Source organism: Astyanax mexicanus, chromosome 22 (assembly GCF_023375975.1).
Source record: "Astyanax mexicanus isolate ESR-SI-001 chromosome 22, AstMex3_surface, whole genome shotgun sequence".
In the NCBI taxonomy this organism is placed as follows: Eukaryota; Metazoa; Chordata; class Actinopteri; order Characiformes; family Acestrorhamphidae; genus Astyanax; species Astyanax mexicanus.
In genome coordinates, this window is record NC_064429.1 from 8,272,335 (window position 1) to 8,288,374 (window position 16,040).

At 38.5% G+C, this 16,040-nt stretch overlaps 2 protein-coding genes and 1 long non-coding RNA gene across 9 annotated transcripts in view; 2 read left to right on the top strand and 1 right to left on the bottom strand.

The window, feature by feature from the left end:
• The window catches only part of abhd17b (abhydrolase domain containing 17B, depalmitoylase), a 34,798-nt gene extending 31,498 nt beyond the window's left edge, over window positions 1–3,300 (top strand). Inside the window, exons 3-4 of the mRNA XM_007239657.4 lie at window positions 1,352–1,531; window positions 2,476–3,300. Coding sequence (XP_007239719.1) covers window positions 1,352–1,531; window positions 2,476–2,695 — 400 coding nt within the window. The 3' untranslated portion in view covers window positions 2,696–3,300. The remainder of the gene's footprint in view (window positions 1–1,351; window positions 1,532–2,475) is intronic.
• A 564-nt stretch (window positions 3,301–3,864) lies between these two features.
• LOC125786826 (uncharacterized) lies at window positions 3,865–4,700 on the bottom strand. 7 transcript variants are annotated; one of them, XR_007428843.1, is made up of 5 exons: window positions 4,576–4,700; window positions 4,361–4,489; window positions 4,189–4,317; window positions 4,017–4,102; window positions 3,865–3,930 (listed from the first exon to the last, which is right to left on the bottom strand). It is a non-coding gene; the product is annotated as an uncharacterized LOC125786826 (long non-coding RNA). The 7 variants fall into 7 exon arrangements; XR_007428840.1 differs by lacking the exon at window positions 4,576–4,700 and having other exon boundaries at window positions 4,189–4,274; window positions 4,361–4,510; XR_007428842.1 differs by lacking the exon at window positions 4,576–4,700 and having other exon boundaries at window positions 4,275–4,317; window positions 4,361–4,510.
• A 10,587-nt stretch (window positions 4,701–15,287) lies between these two features.
• Window positions 15,288–16,040, top strand: part of cemip2 (cell migration inducing hyaluronidase 2) — a 71,926-nt gene continuing 71,173 nt past the window's right edge. Inside the window, exon 1 of the mRNA XM_049470205.1 lies at window positions 15,288–15,510. The gene's annotated coding sequence lies outside the window, so the exon portion shown is untranslated. The remainder of the gene's footprint in view (window positions 15,511–16,040) is intronic.

The following is a 16,040-nucleotide window of genomic DNA, read 5'->3' on the forward strand; positions in this document are numbered from 1 at the left end:
TAACCACAGGCCTCTGTTTCTCATGGCGTTCTCCGTTTATAATGATGTTTGATTATTGTTTGCATATCAAGAACTGAGGCTGGAATGTTTGCGTAGCAGGCGTAAGGGAGCTCAGTGACTGTTGGTGTACTCACTCTGTACTCACAGGGTTTCAGGTTGGGGCTGTTTGGAGCTTTTCTTCTGTACTTAATGTTTAAAACCTACACAAATAAATACTCTATCTCAGCTGTTGTGATGGATTAATATAGTTGATTTAAACTTAAAGCCTGTTAAAGCAGCACTAGGTAGGATTTCCTTGATTTTTGATCTTTTTAAAGAAGTAAAATTACAGCTTGAAACTCATTGCAGCGCTGCATTGAGGTGTAATAGGAGGAATAGCGGTGCTCTCGTGTCTGTGCTGGAGCTCCTCTGAGCTCAAACCAGACTCTGTAAGTTTTCTGAGGCGGCCGCGACCAACGCTCGCGAGAACTGCGTCCTGCTTTCCGACCTTTAGTTCTAATGAAACATTTATTACACTCTGCAACTGTAGGGGGAGCCCACGAGCACAAAATCATAATCCTACCTAGTGGAGCTTTAAGGCATGTGTAGGATAGTAATTCTAATTTAGACACTCGTCCTTTTTTTTGTGTGTGTTTAGATGGTGTGAAGTTTACTTCCAGAATGCAGTAGTGCTATTCTAATCATGGATTTACCTCAGCAGGGTGATCTGTAGGGTGAACAGTCAACCGTACAGCTTGATTTAGGGCGTGTCAGTGTGTCTTTGCAATCATAACTTTGTGAAATGTGCATTTTGCATGGCTCAATTGCGCATTTAATTTGTATGTGTACATGTACCTGTATTTAATTATCTTAATTAATAATTTTAAATAAACAAATTAGAACATCACTTGTCATTCCCTTTAAGAGTCAGGTGTGCTCTGACTTTGGCGGATTGCTATCTTAACGGTGCATCTCTTCTATGCTTCTCAAAAGAGGAAATTGACTTGCTTATTCACGATATGAAGGTGTGCAAGCAGCTCATTAATGGAAACAATAATGCTATTTATTTATCAATTTATTTATTTAGTATTCTGTTTATTGTTGATGTAAAAGTTGGTGTTGTGTACTTCTGCATGTTCTTGTGGGTGTAGTATGCACTGCGATCTGTATAGCCAAGAAAGCAATGAACATCTGATAAGTGACTATTGTCAGGGTTTTGATCAGTCAGTGGCGCATCTATGACTTCCATTGCCAAGATAGCAATATGCCAGAAGTTAACCTGTGTGTAATAGACACAGTGAGTGGACTCAGGGTTTAAAACCTCACTTGTACTAGCACAACACACACTAACACCTTTTATCTGTTGTTGCAGGTACGGTATACGGCCGGAGAACGTGATCGTGTATGGTCAGAGTATCGGTACGGTGCCATCCGTGGATTTGGCCGCTCGGTACGAAAGCGCCGCTGTCATCCTTCACTCACCTTTGACCTCTGGCATGCGCGTGGCCTTCCCCGACACCAAGAAGACCTACTGCTTCGACGCCTTCCCCAAGTCAGTGCTCTCTTCTGTTATATCTCAGCTGTCTAGTGTTTATTTTTTTTAAGATCTTGTATATGGTTGTATATATTATTAAAGACTTACCATAGTGCTATTCCAATCCTGAATTTACCTCAGTAGGACTATGCTACTCATTAATTTACCTCAGTGTTGCTATTCTAATCATGGATTTACATCAACAGTGCCATTTAAATATGAATTTACCTCAGTAGGGCTTTTTTAGTTATTAATTTACCTAAGTAGAGCTATCATAGTCATGAATTCACCCCAGTGGTGCTATTCTAATAATACATTTACCTCAAAAGTACTGTTTTAATTGTGAATTCATCTCTGGTGCAATCCTAATTATGAATTTAGCTCAGTATGGCTATTTTTTTTAATACTAAATTGCCCTCATCAGTGTTATTTTGATCATAAATTTACCTCGGCAGTGCCATTTTAATGATTTTAATAATACATTTACCTCAGTAATGTTATTCTAATTATGAATGTACGTCAGTAATGTTATTCCAATCGTGATTGACCTCAGTGGTGCTATTCTAATCATCAATTTACCTAAATAGGGTTATGCTACTCATGAACGTACCTCAGTAGTGCCATTGTAATGAGGAATTTACCTTAGTAGTGCTATTCTAATAATGCCTTTACCTCAAAAGTACTATTTTAATTATGAGTTTACCTCAGTAGTGCTATTCTAATCATCAGTTTACCTCAGTAGGGCTACGCTACTGATGAATTTACCTTGACTATGCTGTTCTAATAATACATTTACCCAAAAAGTACTATTTTAATGATTGATTTACCTCAGTAAAACTATTTCAATTATGAATGTCCTCAGTAGTGCTATTTTAATTGTAGATTTACCTTAGTAGTACTACTTTAATTTGACGGTCACAGTAAAATCAGACACTCATTTGAACTCCTGCTCTTCTCTGCAGCATCGACAAGATCTCCAAGGTGACGTCTCCGGTGCTGGTGATCCACGGGACCGAGGACGAGGTGATCGACTTCTCTCACGGGCTGGCGCTGTACGAGCGCTGCCAGAGGCCCGTGGAGCCGCTGTGGGTGGAGGGCGCCGGCCACAACGACGTGGAGCTGTACGGACAGTACCTGGAGCGCTTGAAACAGTTCGTGGCTCACGAGCTCGTCAACTTATAGAGCGAGCGGAGGACTCGGAGCGCCTGAACTCGGCTGCTGGTCGTACCTCTGATGCCCCTTTCGACAACTGTGAACTTTACAGCAACTCGCTTATTTTTTTCCAGTTATTTTTTGTTTTTTCTTCTTTGTGGTGGTGCAGGACGGCTTGGTGCGAGAGGGCCAAGCTGCCTTTTGAAGGGGCGTGTTTGTGATGAGTGTGAATGAGTGAGTGTGTGTAAATGTGTGAGTGTGTGTGTGTGTGTGAGATGCAGGGGTCTCTCTGTTTATGCCAGACCCAAACCCAATGAGGTCAATTCTGATTTGCTTTTTGTTTATTTTTTTGATTATGCTATTTGTCGGAGTCACCATGTACTAAACCTGAGTGATTGGGCTGCACAATGTGGACAGGATCCTGTATTGCAACATTACTCCTATTACTCATTAAGATTGAAATATATGAAGAAATTCTAAAGATTTGTGTTTATTAAATGCCTTTATTCAACCAGACACCCACAACATAAAGGTCCTAATAATGGTTATTTGCTCAGTATCACCTAACCACCAAAAATATTATCCTTTTAAACCATTTTTGTCACTGATATAATAAACTGATGATGATAATATAATGGCATAATAATGCATTTTTAACGTTCTACTTTTAATCCCATTTTCTCCCCAATTTACAGAGCCAGTTACCCAACTCACTCATTAGGACTTCCCCCATTGCTAGTAATGAGACCGTATAGATACTGTAGCATTAGCAAATAGCATCACAGTGCTCACAACGCTCGGAGGAAAGCAGCGCAACGACTCGGTTCTGATACATCAGCTCACAGACGCAGCCTTGTCCTGATCCACATCACCATAGGAGTTATGAGGGGAAGGAAAGAGCTCCATCTACTGTACTGTACCCACCCAGAGAGAGCAAGGGCAAGTGTGCTTTCTCAGAGCTCCAGCAGCTGATGGCAAGCTGCATGACCGGGATTTGAACCAGCAATCTCCTGAGCATAGTGGCAGCACTTTAGAGGCTGGACCACTCTGAGCTCACTCTGTAATAAACTTTTATTAATAGGAATATTCAGACATTAAGGGATTAAACATTTAGAAAAAATTACACCTTTTTAAGACATGTTTTTAGGACAAGAGTTAATAAAATGGCCTTTATAAACATTTATACAGTCCAGATACAAAATCAGTGAGTAAGAGAAGAATCTATTTATATAGCTATGGCTTCAGATTAAATCATCACTACTCACCTCCAAACTTCATGTAGCTTCAGATTAAATCATCACTACACACCTCCAAACTTCATGTAGCTTCAGATTAGATCATCACTACACACCTCCAAACTTCATGTAGCTTCAGATTAGATCATCACGACACACCTCCAAACTTCATGTAGCTTCAGATTAGATCATCACTACACACCTCCAAACTTCATGTAGCTTCAGATTAGTTCATCACTACACGCCTCCAAACTTCATGTAGCTTCAAATTAGATCATCACTACACACCTCCAAACTTCATGTAGCTTCAGATTAGATCATCACTACACACCTCCAAACTTCATGTAGCTTCAGATTAGTTCATCACTACACACCTCCAAACTTCATGTAGCTTCAGATTAGTTCATCACTACACACCTCCAAACTTCATGTAGCTTAAAATTAGATCATCACTACACACCTCCAAACTTCATGTAGCTTCAGATTAGATCATCACTACACACCTCCAAACTTCATGTAGCTTCAGTTTAGATCATCACTACACACCTCCAAACTTCATGTAGCTTCAGATTAGATCATCACTACACACCTCCAAACTTCATGTAGCTTCAGATTAGATCATCACGACACACCTCCAAACTTCATGTAGCTTCAGATTAGATCATCACGACACACCTCCAAACTTCATGTAGCTTCAGATTAGTTCATCACTACACACCTCCAAACTTCATGTAGCTTCAAATTAGATCATCACTACACACCTCCAAACTTCATGTAGCTTCAGATTAGATCATCACTACACACCTCCAAACCTCATGTAGAGAGTAGAGAACTTCATGGAATGAAGAGTTTCCATGTTGGAGCAGCTTTATCCAAGTAAACATTACATCAACAAATATAGTGCAGGTGTGTGAATACTTTTGGCAATATATTGTAGGGTTCTAAGATCCCATAAATTGGTGCAGAACCTATTATATAATATCGTTTATGGTTCTTGCTTTCTTAGAGACGTCTGGACTGTACAGGTTTTGCTTTAACATGATGAAAACAGTCGTTGAGGACAGCTACTCTAAAACATCTTCTTAAACCCCAGTGGGGATGGCCATCAAGTCCAGCACAGTTTGTTGATTTCCCTGCTCTAACAGACCTACCAAACCTGGAAGTTATTACAGGGTTGAATTCAGAGTGGAATCAGGTGTGCTTGAGCACGACAAGCATGCAACTGTACAGGAATCGGGCCTTTCCAGACCATAATTGCTCTACTACTTGTCTAAAAGTTTCAAATACCCTTAGGGCCTGTTTACACCAGATTGCATAAGTGAAATCTGAACAAGATTTGATGAGCTTAATTGCATGTCACTGTCAATGCCAATGGCAAAACCATTATCTTAACTGGTCAACGATTTAATATTTTACAGTAAAATGAATATGATGAATGCACTGGTGTGCTTGGGAAAATATAATCTGGTGTGTTTTAATGTGTTTTAATGATTTTAATTTTAATGTAAACAGAATCTGGTCAAAGTACTTCCAGATAGATCCATTTCAATGCATATTTTGCCAACTGCAAAAATCATGAACATGGCCGGCAGGCTATGATCGTCAACTAGTTGGAGGAGCTAGTTGGGGGGGAGTTTTGATAACAGTGGTGTTGTACTTTTTGCATTGACCATTGCAAAATTAAAAGAGGTGCTTACACAGTGTGCCATTGAATTCAATTCATAACCAGTCATTGTCTATTGGCCTCAGGCCAGCTAGGACCCTGAGCAATTGACTGGTTTGCTTGCCCTGTTGCAAAGGGCCTGCTAATACCAGGAGTCCCTTAAAGTGGCAGTCCGTATTATATTATTAGTCCCTATTTGTTTATAAACTGAAAGCAGAAGAATTTCTGAGTGAAGAAGGGATAAAATATTGTGTTTAATAATACTGGTGTGCTTGAACGACCCTCCCTGCTAAGCTATATATATATACATATTCATTCTAAAAACTGGCATGTCGGGTCGCTTGTCCCTGGAGTTGTTCTTCTGGCCACGTCACACATCTTTACATACTTAGGTCACACGTACAGCCTCTAAAAGAGGATCCGGCTCAGTTTTACTGAACGCAAACAGCTGATGGAGCAGTGGAGACTTCAGAAGGGGAAACTCTTAGATCTCACTAGCTCTAACTATTCACTCATAGTAAAAGCAAAGAAACGAAGGAGTAAAGTTTCTGACTGAGCTCTCTCTCTCTCGCTCTGAAAGGAGACCGCATCACACCCGCCCAGTTTAAAATGATTCTTACGGACTTAAGGACATCAGCCCTAAACTGATGTCAGGTTTTTACATTCATTTATTTCTCACTTGGTCCTTAAAGCACTTAACCATACTGTTAACACTCTGATGAAGCAAAATTGGGAATCACCATAGGGGGTGATTTAAGGACCAATTTAAAAAGGCAATCAGTACTTTAAACCATATTTTTTCATTAATAGCTGAATGTATTCTTTTAAAATTCCCGCTTAAAAAGTATATAAACCTTTCCTGACCTTTAAAAAATGCTTTCATTAAAATTCAACGGTGCTATTATATATAGGCGTGGATTAGGTTTCTGTGTACTTTGGTACGCAGACACATCGTCACAATATGAATCAATAATACCACCTTCCTTTTTGACGTCCAACCATCTGCGTCTCACCACTATCAGAGGTACACTGATGCTGCTGCAGCTCAGCCAATCAGCTCTCTCCCTTCTGCCCTGCCTCTAAACCCATACATCACCCAGTGCCCCTCCCAAACTACCCCTCCTAATTTTCAGCTGTTTCAATCAGAGGATTTTGTTGCCCTTTAAAGAAATTCTTATTTGGGCTTTAGTTTAGTTCATTTCTCACAATAAGACATATAGTAGCACTTTCATTATGCTAATTAACAGTGTTGTAAATTTGCTGTTATAATAAAAATTATTAATAATACTTAAGGATCACTGTATTGTTTACTACACCTGAATGGGAGGAATACACTAAATATACTGTACAAACTGAACAGCGCCACCTAGACGCTCACATTCACCACACAAGCGATGCCAAATGCTCCTCGTGAAGAGCTTTAATGCAGAACTGTTACAGAACTGCTCGTCTTCGACACCTTTCTGGATCATCTCTGGTCAAACATTATCTTTTTAGAGTTTGCGGTTTCCAACTGGAATCAGTGTCCATAAGATTAAGACCACCTGCAGTCTAGTCTTGTTCTCCTAGACGTTGGGAGACGGGGTGGTCGTTACCCGTTACCTCAGTTTTGCCGTATCTGGTCTCAACCGAGATCCCAAGGCTGGTGATTACCATCAAATCTGGTTTAAACCATTAGATGATTGGATAATCCAAGTCCAGATGTGCTAAAGGAGGACACCTAGTCTACTGCATGATCCTTCAGACCCTTCCACACCACTGGAGCGACTGTTCTTCTGGCAAACGTTTGGCAAACGCCCAGATGCCATGGTGTCCTTTAGTCTCCCATAGACTTGCGTACATGTTTTCAGTCAGTGTACGACACACTGTCTACCATATACCACATCTACACGCATCAAAAACAAATAGTTGCACCAAGACGAAAGAAGTATCTGATTGCAATACTATTTAAAGGAAAGATATGAAAGTTACCAGTAGGCAGTAAATGATTCCTATTTTTGATATGATTAATATGAGCAACTCCTAATCATATTTACTGAGCCACACATCTGCGTGGAGTTGTAGAGGTTCCTAATGAAGTCCCTAATGGAGTTCTGCGATAATTCAATCCATTCCATTAAGCTCCAATACTCAATTCAATATTGATACCTGTATAAACGTCTCCTCCTTTAACCAACAACAAAAAAATGGTACCACTTTAAAATAAGACTACCTTTATAAAGGGTTTATAAATGGTTTACATTTAGTTTATTAATGGTTACTAGTTAGGTTGTAAATGCCTTAAAAATCATTAATAATCAGTTATATGGCTGTGGGTTCACCATTTGGCAAACAACAGGTCTACGTACCTTTCTATGTATGTGTATAACTGATTATTAATGATTTATTAGGCATTTACAACCTAATTAGTAACTATTAATAAACTAAACCATGTTTAAACCCTTTATAAAGATGGTCTTATTTTAAAGTGGTACCAAAAACCCTTATATTAGAGAGACGAGAGACTCGTAGCTTTATATGTGGAGCATCTTTTACTGGAGTAAACAGCTGCTCTGAAGTTCATGCTCAGGTCGAAGAGGTGAAAAAAAAAGGACAGGTGGTTTGCTTTTGCTGTTTTTTTGCAGCTATAGCTGCACAGCTGCACCAAGAGATGTGTTGTGGGTACGAGAGAGAAGCACGTAGCGCTAATGCTAATGCATAAAAGCAAAAAGACTCATGAATTTAGATTTGATCGTTTACATTCATGTCGCAATTCCATGGATTAAAAACAGATCCGATTTAGGACCACATATGAAAGTGACTTAAATCTGATTTTAAACAACCTGGATTTGGCACGTTCACACAGCAATGAAAAAAACAGATTTGGGTCACTTCAGCCTGGTAATGTGAACATAAAGTGCCAAAATAAAGTTCCTCCAATGAGATCAAAGGCAATCTGGCTTCAAACTAAATTTCACCACACGCCATCACTAGACAGACACCAGATTTGAATAAATAGCTTTGATCTTTGAAATCTGACACATCCTTCTGGGTGCAACTATTTATTTATTTTTTGATGAGTAGTGTAGTATTATTCATGGACATGCCCATCCACAATACCACCGCCACCATGTTTTTGGGGTTTAAACATGCGTTAAACAAATAACTCCAGTGTAAGAGGGCTTAGTTTAGTCAGGTTACTCCTGTGCTTCTGTTGCACTTTTCTCATCATAAACTCCCACTGTTACAGAACGTCTTCTCAACTTCTTCTCAACTTTTCACTTGCATGGGTACCGTTAGGTTCCCCCATTCTGAATGTTGGATCGTGGGTTGTGAGGGTACGAGGCTCAGCCCAAAAAAAACTGTGTTATCAGGCTGCGTCGTGATTGGTTGATTGATTAATAATAATTGTTTGGTTGGTTCATGCTACCATGTTGCCATAGATCTAGAGTGCTCTGTTCTCTTTCTGATGATGATGACGATGATGATGATGGTAACGACATATGTTGCTGTTATTCTCAAAAACTCCCGCCAACAGCGACCCAAAGCAAAACTTACGGACTGACCGTCCAATCAGAGCAGCGGACCGCCCCCACACCGTCGCAGATAGGTCGCGTGAGTTCGGGTGGACGTGCTTGAAGATATCTATAGATGAAGTATTGAGGAAAAAAACACTAAAAGAATACTCTGTGTACATGTAAGCTTATAACAGATGACTGTTGTCCTATTCCACTTTGTACATACTATTTGTTTGTATGGTAATTTTTTTAAATGGCTGTATTCTTAAAAATGGTAACAATGCAGGTTATTACTAAAAATGTAACTTGAAATGATGATTATTATAATTATCATGATTATGATGATGCTGATGGTCAGGATGAAAGAATTATTACAGGAAGTAATTTGATCATCCTGATTATTTTATTTTTTTCATTTTTTTCTAAGATGCATTTTGTTTTGGAAGGAAACTGTCATGGCGATGTATGTTCTGATGCTTTTAACGATAGTATAATACAATACGAATAGATGAAATAAAGAGAAAAGCCTGAAAAAGGACATGGTGTGCCTGATTTGTCCTAAATGTCTTATTGGTAATTTTGTAAAAAAAAAAAAAAAAAGGCCCCAGAGCGTTTTTTTCTTTTTTTCTTTTTTCTTTTATATATATATATATTTATTTGTTTAAGACTTGCTTATACTCTGTCGATATAAAAAAATAACATCTGTTTCCTTTAGTTAATTTAATATAACATTTCCTGTAGTTTAATACAAGTTCAGTTTGAGATCTTTCAAATGAGAACCCCTTTTTGAGTATAAAAAAGACTATAAAAAAGCCCTTCTCTTTTTATTCTACTGTCTTTCAGCACCTGCCCTAATATGACCTTTGTGGAAGTGCAATTAAAAGAAAACCTTTCCTGCATCTACATTTCAAAATTCAGCTTCAATCATTGGTAACAGAACATTTAAACAAGCCTGAGTCATGTGGACTGATAAAGTAAAGCACATGTCCAACTGTTAAGCATGGTGGTGGATGGATCGTGCTGGATAAGGTGATGGGCCCTGGAGGGGTTTAGCACTGGCCCCAACTGGATTATACACTGTGCAGTCCCATAGAGGCCATCAGATTTGTCTATCTTGACGGTTCACATTCACTGTAAATGTAAGTGATCTGTATCTGTGTGTAATGTGAACGAATCTGTCCCTGAAACGTCTCACATGCTGCACATTGATACCTGTATAAGCGTCTCCTTCTTCACCAACAACAAAAACCCTCATATTAGAGAGACGAGAGACTATAGCTTTATAAAGGGTTATAAATGGATGAGTTAGCAGCTCATATGTGGAGCATCTTTTGCTGGAGTGGAGAGTAAACAGCTGCTCTGAAGTTCATGCTCAGGTCCAGGAGGTGATAAAAAGGACAGGCGGTTTGCTTTTGCTGTTTTTTTTTTGCAGCTATAGCTGCACAGCTGCACCAAGAGATGCAGTGTGGGTACGAGAGAGAAGCACGTAGCGCTAATGCTAATGCGTAAAAGCAAAAAGATGCATGAATTCATGAATGTCCATTTATTGAAAACGGATCTGATTAGGATCACATATGAAAGTGACTCAAATCTGATTTAATAAAAAATAATAATAATCAGATCTGAGCCACATTCAGCAAAAAATCAGATTTGAGTCACTTTAGCCTGGTAATGTGAACGTAGCCTTAGATTCTATTTAGAAACCCTATGGCTAGCCTCTAAGCAGTTAGATCTGGGCAATATGAGGGTGTAATCAGATGTAGGGTGTAATATTATTAAATAATGTTTAATCATTTGTATCAAATATCAGATTTCCTTTTGATGATTAATAGAGTTAAATTAACATGCTTTAATTCAAAGTGCAAGCTGAAGATAATTAAAGACTATTATTTTTATTTTTAATAAGGTTTTTATTCAGTAAATGAAGCACATTGCACTAAAAAAATCATTTTGAGAGAAACACAGAGAGAGAGAGAGAGAGAGAGAGAGAGAGAAAGTATATTCAGTTTGATGCTCCCTCTACCGACTAAGAATTGAAAAACACACATATAGCACGTTTCAGATGTGAAATGCTGTATTCTAGGGCCCTCTTGTGGTCAAACTCCATCCAGACTTGGAAAAATAAATAAAACAATCTGGGCTAAATTTGAACAAATTCTGAGATTAAGCTTGAAAAACTGTGGAATAAGTGTGTTTCCGTTGTTATGGGTTTAGGCTGGGGGTGGGGGGTGGGGGGGGGGGGGTGTTGGGGTGGGGGTCTCTTTATTCTGAAGACAGTGCTTTTAGAGTTAATGGCTTCCACCTAAGGTCACTTAGCATCTCTACAGTTTACAACCCAGAGGTCAAAGAGGTCATTCCAGCAGCCTGGACCCATTGACCTTTACCTCAGGGCCTGACCTGCTAACTCTCAGTATGTTGTATAACTCAAATGAGACAAAACACACACATCCAAATTCACCTTCACATTTAATATTTTTTATTTTTATTATTTCCCTACATTGTAACTGAATACTGAAGTCACATAAGGAATCATGTAGTAACTTAAAAGTGTTAAGCAAACACTACAAACAAATACTCTGTGAAGAAGCATTTAGGTGCTCTTATCTGGGGAGCTGTTAGCTTGCAGTTTCTAAGGCTGGTAACTCTTGGTCTTCCTTTACTGGAGCAGTCCTGATGAGTGCCAGTTCCATCATCATAACATTTCTGATGGTCTTTATGGTGACTGCACTTGAGGATACTGATCTACATATGGATTCGAACATTACTCAAATATTCACTATTCACTGTATACCTGTAACTCTACCTCTTCACTACTTTACTTTAACTGCTTTAGCTCTCAGACACTTTATTAAGAGGCAGAAAATGCAAGTTATTAACTCTTGATGAGTTCAGCACAGCTGTTAACTGAAAGCTGAACATTTCAGTTGACTGTACCTCATAAAACTGACTGAGAAAATCCAGCCAAAATGTGTGAAACTGTCTTTATCTAAGGTGCTACTTTGAATAATCTAAACTATAAAACACTTTCTGGTTTGTTTAATAATTGTTTTTGTTAACTAAATAATTCCATATGTTTTTCTTCATAGTTTATATGTTTCAATATTCACACATTTATGAATAATAAAGGCTTAAAACACTTAATTTCCATTTTTTCCTAATCCCCAAACAAGCTCCATCCTGCAGGTACATTAATACCATTTGTTTCCATTTAGTTCGTTTGATGTTAATTATGTCTGTATGTAAATTGTTCATTTTGTTCAGTCTAATAGCATCAGGCCTCAGGGACTGCAGCTGAAAATGAGAAATTAGCAGGAAATTAGGTTTGATAATACTGCTGACGTTTGCTTAGTGCTGACTAATGTGCATTGTTTAAGATGCATGGCTAGGCTGGCTTGGCTATATATCATCATAAAACAAGAATAATATTTATTATGTTTTTTTGTTCTGTGCTATGCAATTGCTATGCATTAAGAAAAATGCATTATCTGATGCATAATGGTGAGAAAAGTTTAAAATCAAATAAAATACAAGTCATGTTATAATAAAACATGTATTTTTTAAAAAATATTGTTTAATAATAAAACCAATGTGTTTAATTCAATGTATTCATCTTCTCATTATTATTATGACACTAAATCTATTGTTTTCTGTAACAGTTAAGAGCTGCAGCACAAGCTCAAAGCATGATCCGTCCATCACCATGCTTAACAGTTGACATGAGTGCTCTACTTCATCAGTCTACAGGTGTGCGGCATGTTTAAATGCTTGGAAGTGCAGGAAGTAGTTGTACATGTACAGTGCCTTGCAAAAGTATTCACCCCCTTGGATTATTTCCCTATTTTACTACATTACAACCTGTACATATTTTTTTATCTGAATTGAATGTGATGCATCTGCACAAAATAGTCTACGTTTTAGAAGTGAAATGAGAAAAAAAATATATGTATATAAAGAAAATATGAAAATAAAAAACTGAAAATTGGCATGTGCATATGTATTCACCCCCTTTGTTATGAAGCCCCTAAAAAGTTCTGGTGCAACCAATTACCTTCAGAAGTCACATGCTTAGTGAAATGAAGCCCACCTGTGTGCAATCTAAGTGTCACATGATCTGTCAGTATATACACACCTTTTCTGAAAGGCCCCAGAGGCTGCAACACCATTAAGCTAACCAAACAAGACCATGAAGACCAAGGAGCTCTCCAAGCAAGTCAGGGATAAAGTTGTAGAGAAGTATAAGTCAGGATTGGGTTATAAAAAAATATCCAAATCTCTGATGATCCCCCGGAGCACCATCAAATCCATTATCATCAAATGGAAAGAACATGGTACCACAACAAACCTGCCAAGAGAGGGCCGCCCACCAAAACTCTCAGCCCGGTCAAGGATTAATTAATTGATCAGAGAGGCAGCACAGAGACCAAAGGTAACCCTGAAGGAGCTGCAGAGTTCCCAAGCAGAGACTGGAGTATCTGTTCATATGACCACAATAAGCCGTACACTCCATAGAGTTGGGCTTTATGGAAGAGTGGCCAGAAAAAAACCTTTGCTTACAGGCAAAAATAGGAAGGCTCTTTCGAGTTTGCACAAAGGCATATGGGAGACCCCCAAACTGTATGGAGGAAGGTACTGTGGTCAGATGAGACCAAAATTGAACTTTTTGGCCACCAAGGAAAACGCTATGTCTGGCGCAAACCCAACACATCTCATCACCCCAAGAACACCATCCCCACAGTGAAACATGGTGGTGGAAGCATCATGCTGTGGGGATGTTTTTCAGCAGCAGGGACTGGAAAACTGGTCCGAGTCGAGGGGAAGATGGATGGTGCTAAATACAGGGATATTCTTGAGCAAAACCTGTTTACGTCTGTCAGTGATTTGAGACTAGGGCGGAGATTTACCTTCCAACAGGACAATGACCCAAAGCATACTGCTAAAGCAACACTTGAGTGGTTCAAGAGGAAACGTGAAAACATATTGGAATGGCCTAGTCAAAGCCCAGACCTTAATCCAATTGAGAATCTGTGGTCAGACTTGAAGATTGCTGTTCACCAACGGAAACCATCTAACTTGAAGGAGCTGGAGCAGTTTTGCCATGAGGAATGGGCAAAAATGCCAGTGGCAAGATGTGGCAAGCTCATAGAGACTTATCCAAAGCGACTTGCAGCTGTAATTGCTGCAAAAGGTGGCTCTACAAAGTACTGACTTACGGGGGTGAATAGTTATGCACACTGATGTTTTCAGTTATTTTGTCCTATTTGTTGTTTGCTTCACAATAAAAATAAATGTTAAATGTTGAAAGTTGTATGCATGGTCTGTAAATTAAATGATGCAGACCCTCAAATATTCCCTTTGAATTCCAGGTTGTGAGGTAACAAAATGTGAAAAATGTAAAGGGGGGTGAATACTTTCGCAAGGCACTGTACATGTAACACACATACTGTCAAAGGTTTGGAAAAGTAAATAAAAACATATGCCAGACTGCAGCAGGGACTGTACTTTTTAAAGAGACTAAGAAGCTTGTTGAGGATCAGAAGATTATGACACTGTTTTACAAGTAAAGTAAAGTAGAATAATTTGAGCAAAGTAAAATAATCTTATCAGAATTGTCCAAACAGGATTGTTTCATCCACATAAGGGGAAAATATATATTTTATATTTTATCAGATTATTTTTAAAGGATAATTATTCTATTTTTGTAAGTTAAAAAATGTGTTAGAAATGAAGAAATATTGCAAATTATAATACCATATTATTAATAATAGTAATAATATAATGTAATATTAATAAAATAATATTTTTGTAATATGTTAAATTATTACATATACACGTTCTTCTTCTTCTTATTATTATTATTTGGAAGCCCATTCCCACCACCTAAAATTAACAAAAAATCTAATTAAGTAAATTCTTTATTTTGAGATACTAAGTCATTATTTTGAGATAGCAAGAGTATTTGCTTTTGAAAAAAAAAAACTTTTTTTCTTTCAAAATAATGACTTACTATCACAAAATCATGAGATAGTATCTCAAAATAATGACTTAATATCTTAAAATAATGAGACAGCAGTTTACGTAATAATACGAAAAAATATGCGGATATGGGCTTTCATATTATTATTATTATTATTAATAAGAAAAAGAAACATTAAATGATATTTTTTTACGTCGTGCGTAATGACGTATAGTGCTGAGACCCCGCCTCCCCCTCGCGCTCGCCCGAGCTCTCCGCGCGCCGCTGGTTCACTTCCTCTCGGAGCGGAGCGGAGCTACACAGTCACAGTATGCCCGGTAAACCCCGCGAGCACTGAGTACCGGAGAACCAAGCCGAACCGAGCCGAGACTAGCGGTTCGGTTACACACCGCTGTACCCGCGGAGTGTCCCGCGGAGTACCGGAGCCGAGCAGCCCGCGGAGACACGCAGAGAGAGTGAGAGGAGGACCGGGAGAGGTGAGAGAGAGCAGCGGGAGATACAGTACGGAGAGGCGGGGAGAGAGGGGGGCAGAGCCGGGCACAGGCTGGCGGAGCGGCCGGTGCTGGAGCCGGAGCTGCGAGTTCTGTACTGATCTGATCAGAGCAGAACTACAGAAACAGCAGCTCATAAACTAACCTGTTGTAGATAAACTACAGCTGCTGCAGAGCCTGAAGAACTGCAGGAGAACATCTCACTTTATTATTATTAATTACTTTAATATTTTCTTTATATTTATTGAACAGCTGTCTTCATATTCTGAACTTATACTTTTTTTTTAGTTATCTTTTAGTTAAAGTTAATTTTCTTTCATTTCTTTGTTTATTTAACTTTGTACTTCAGGGTTTAGAAACATCTCTTGCTCTACACCTCAAAGTTTTCTATTGGTCTTGAGCATTTATGTAAAACATAAATAAAAAGACTAAATTCTGTGTATTTCATCCTTGAGATTTAACATAATTTTGGGAGTTTTTTTAAATTTGGTATTAATTTTCCGAAAAGTATATCT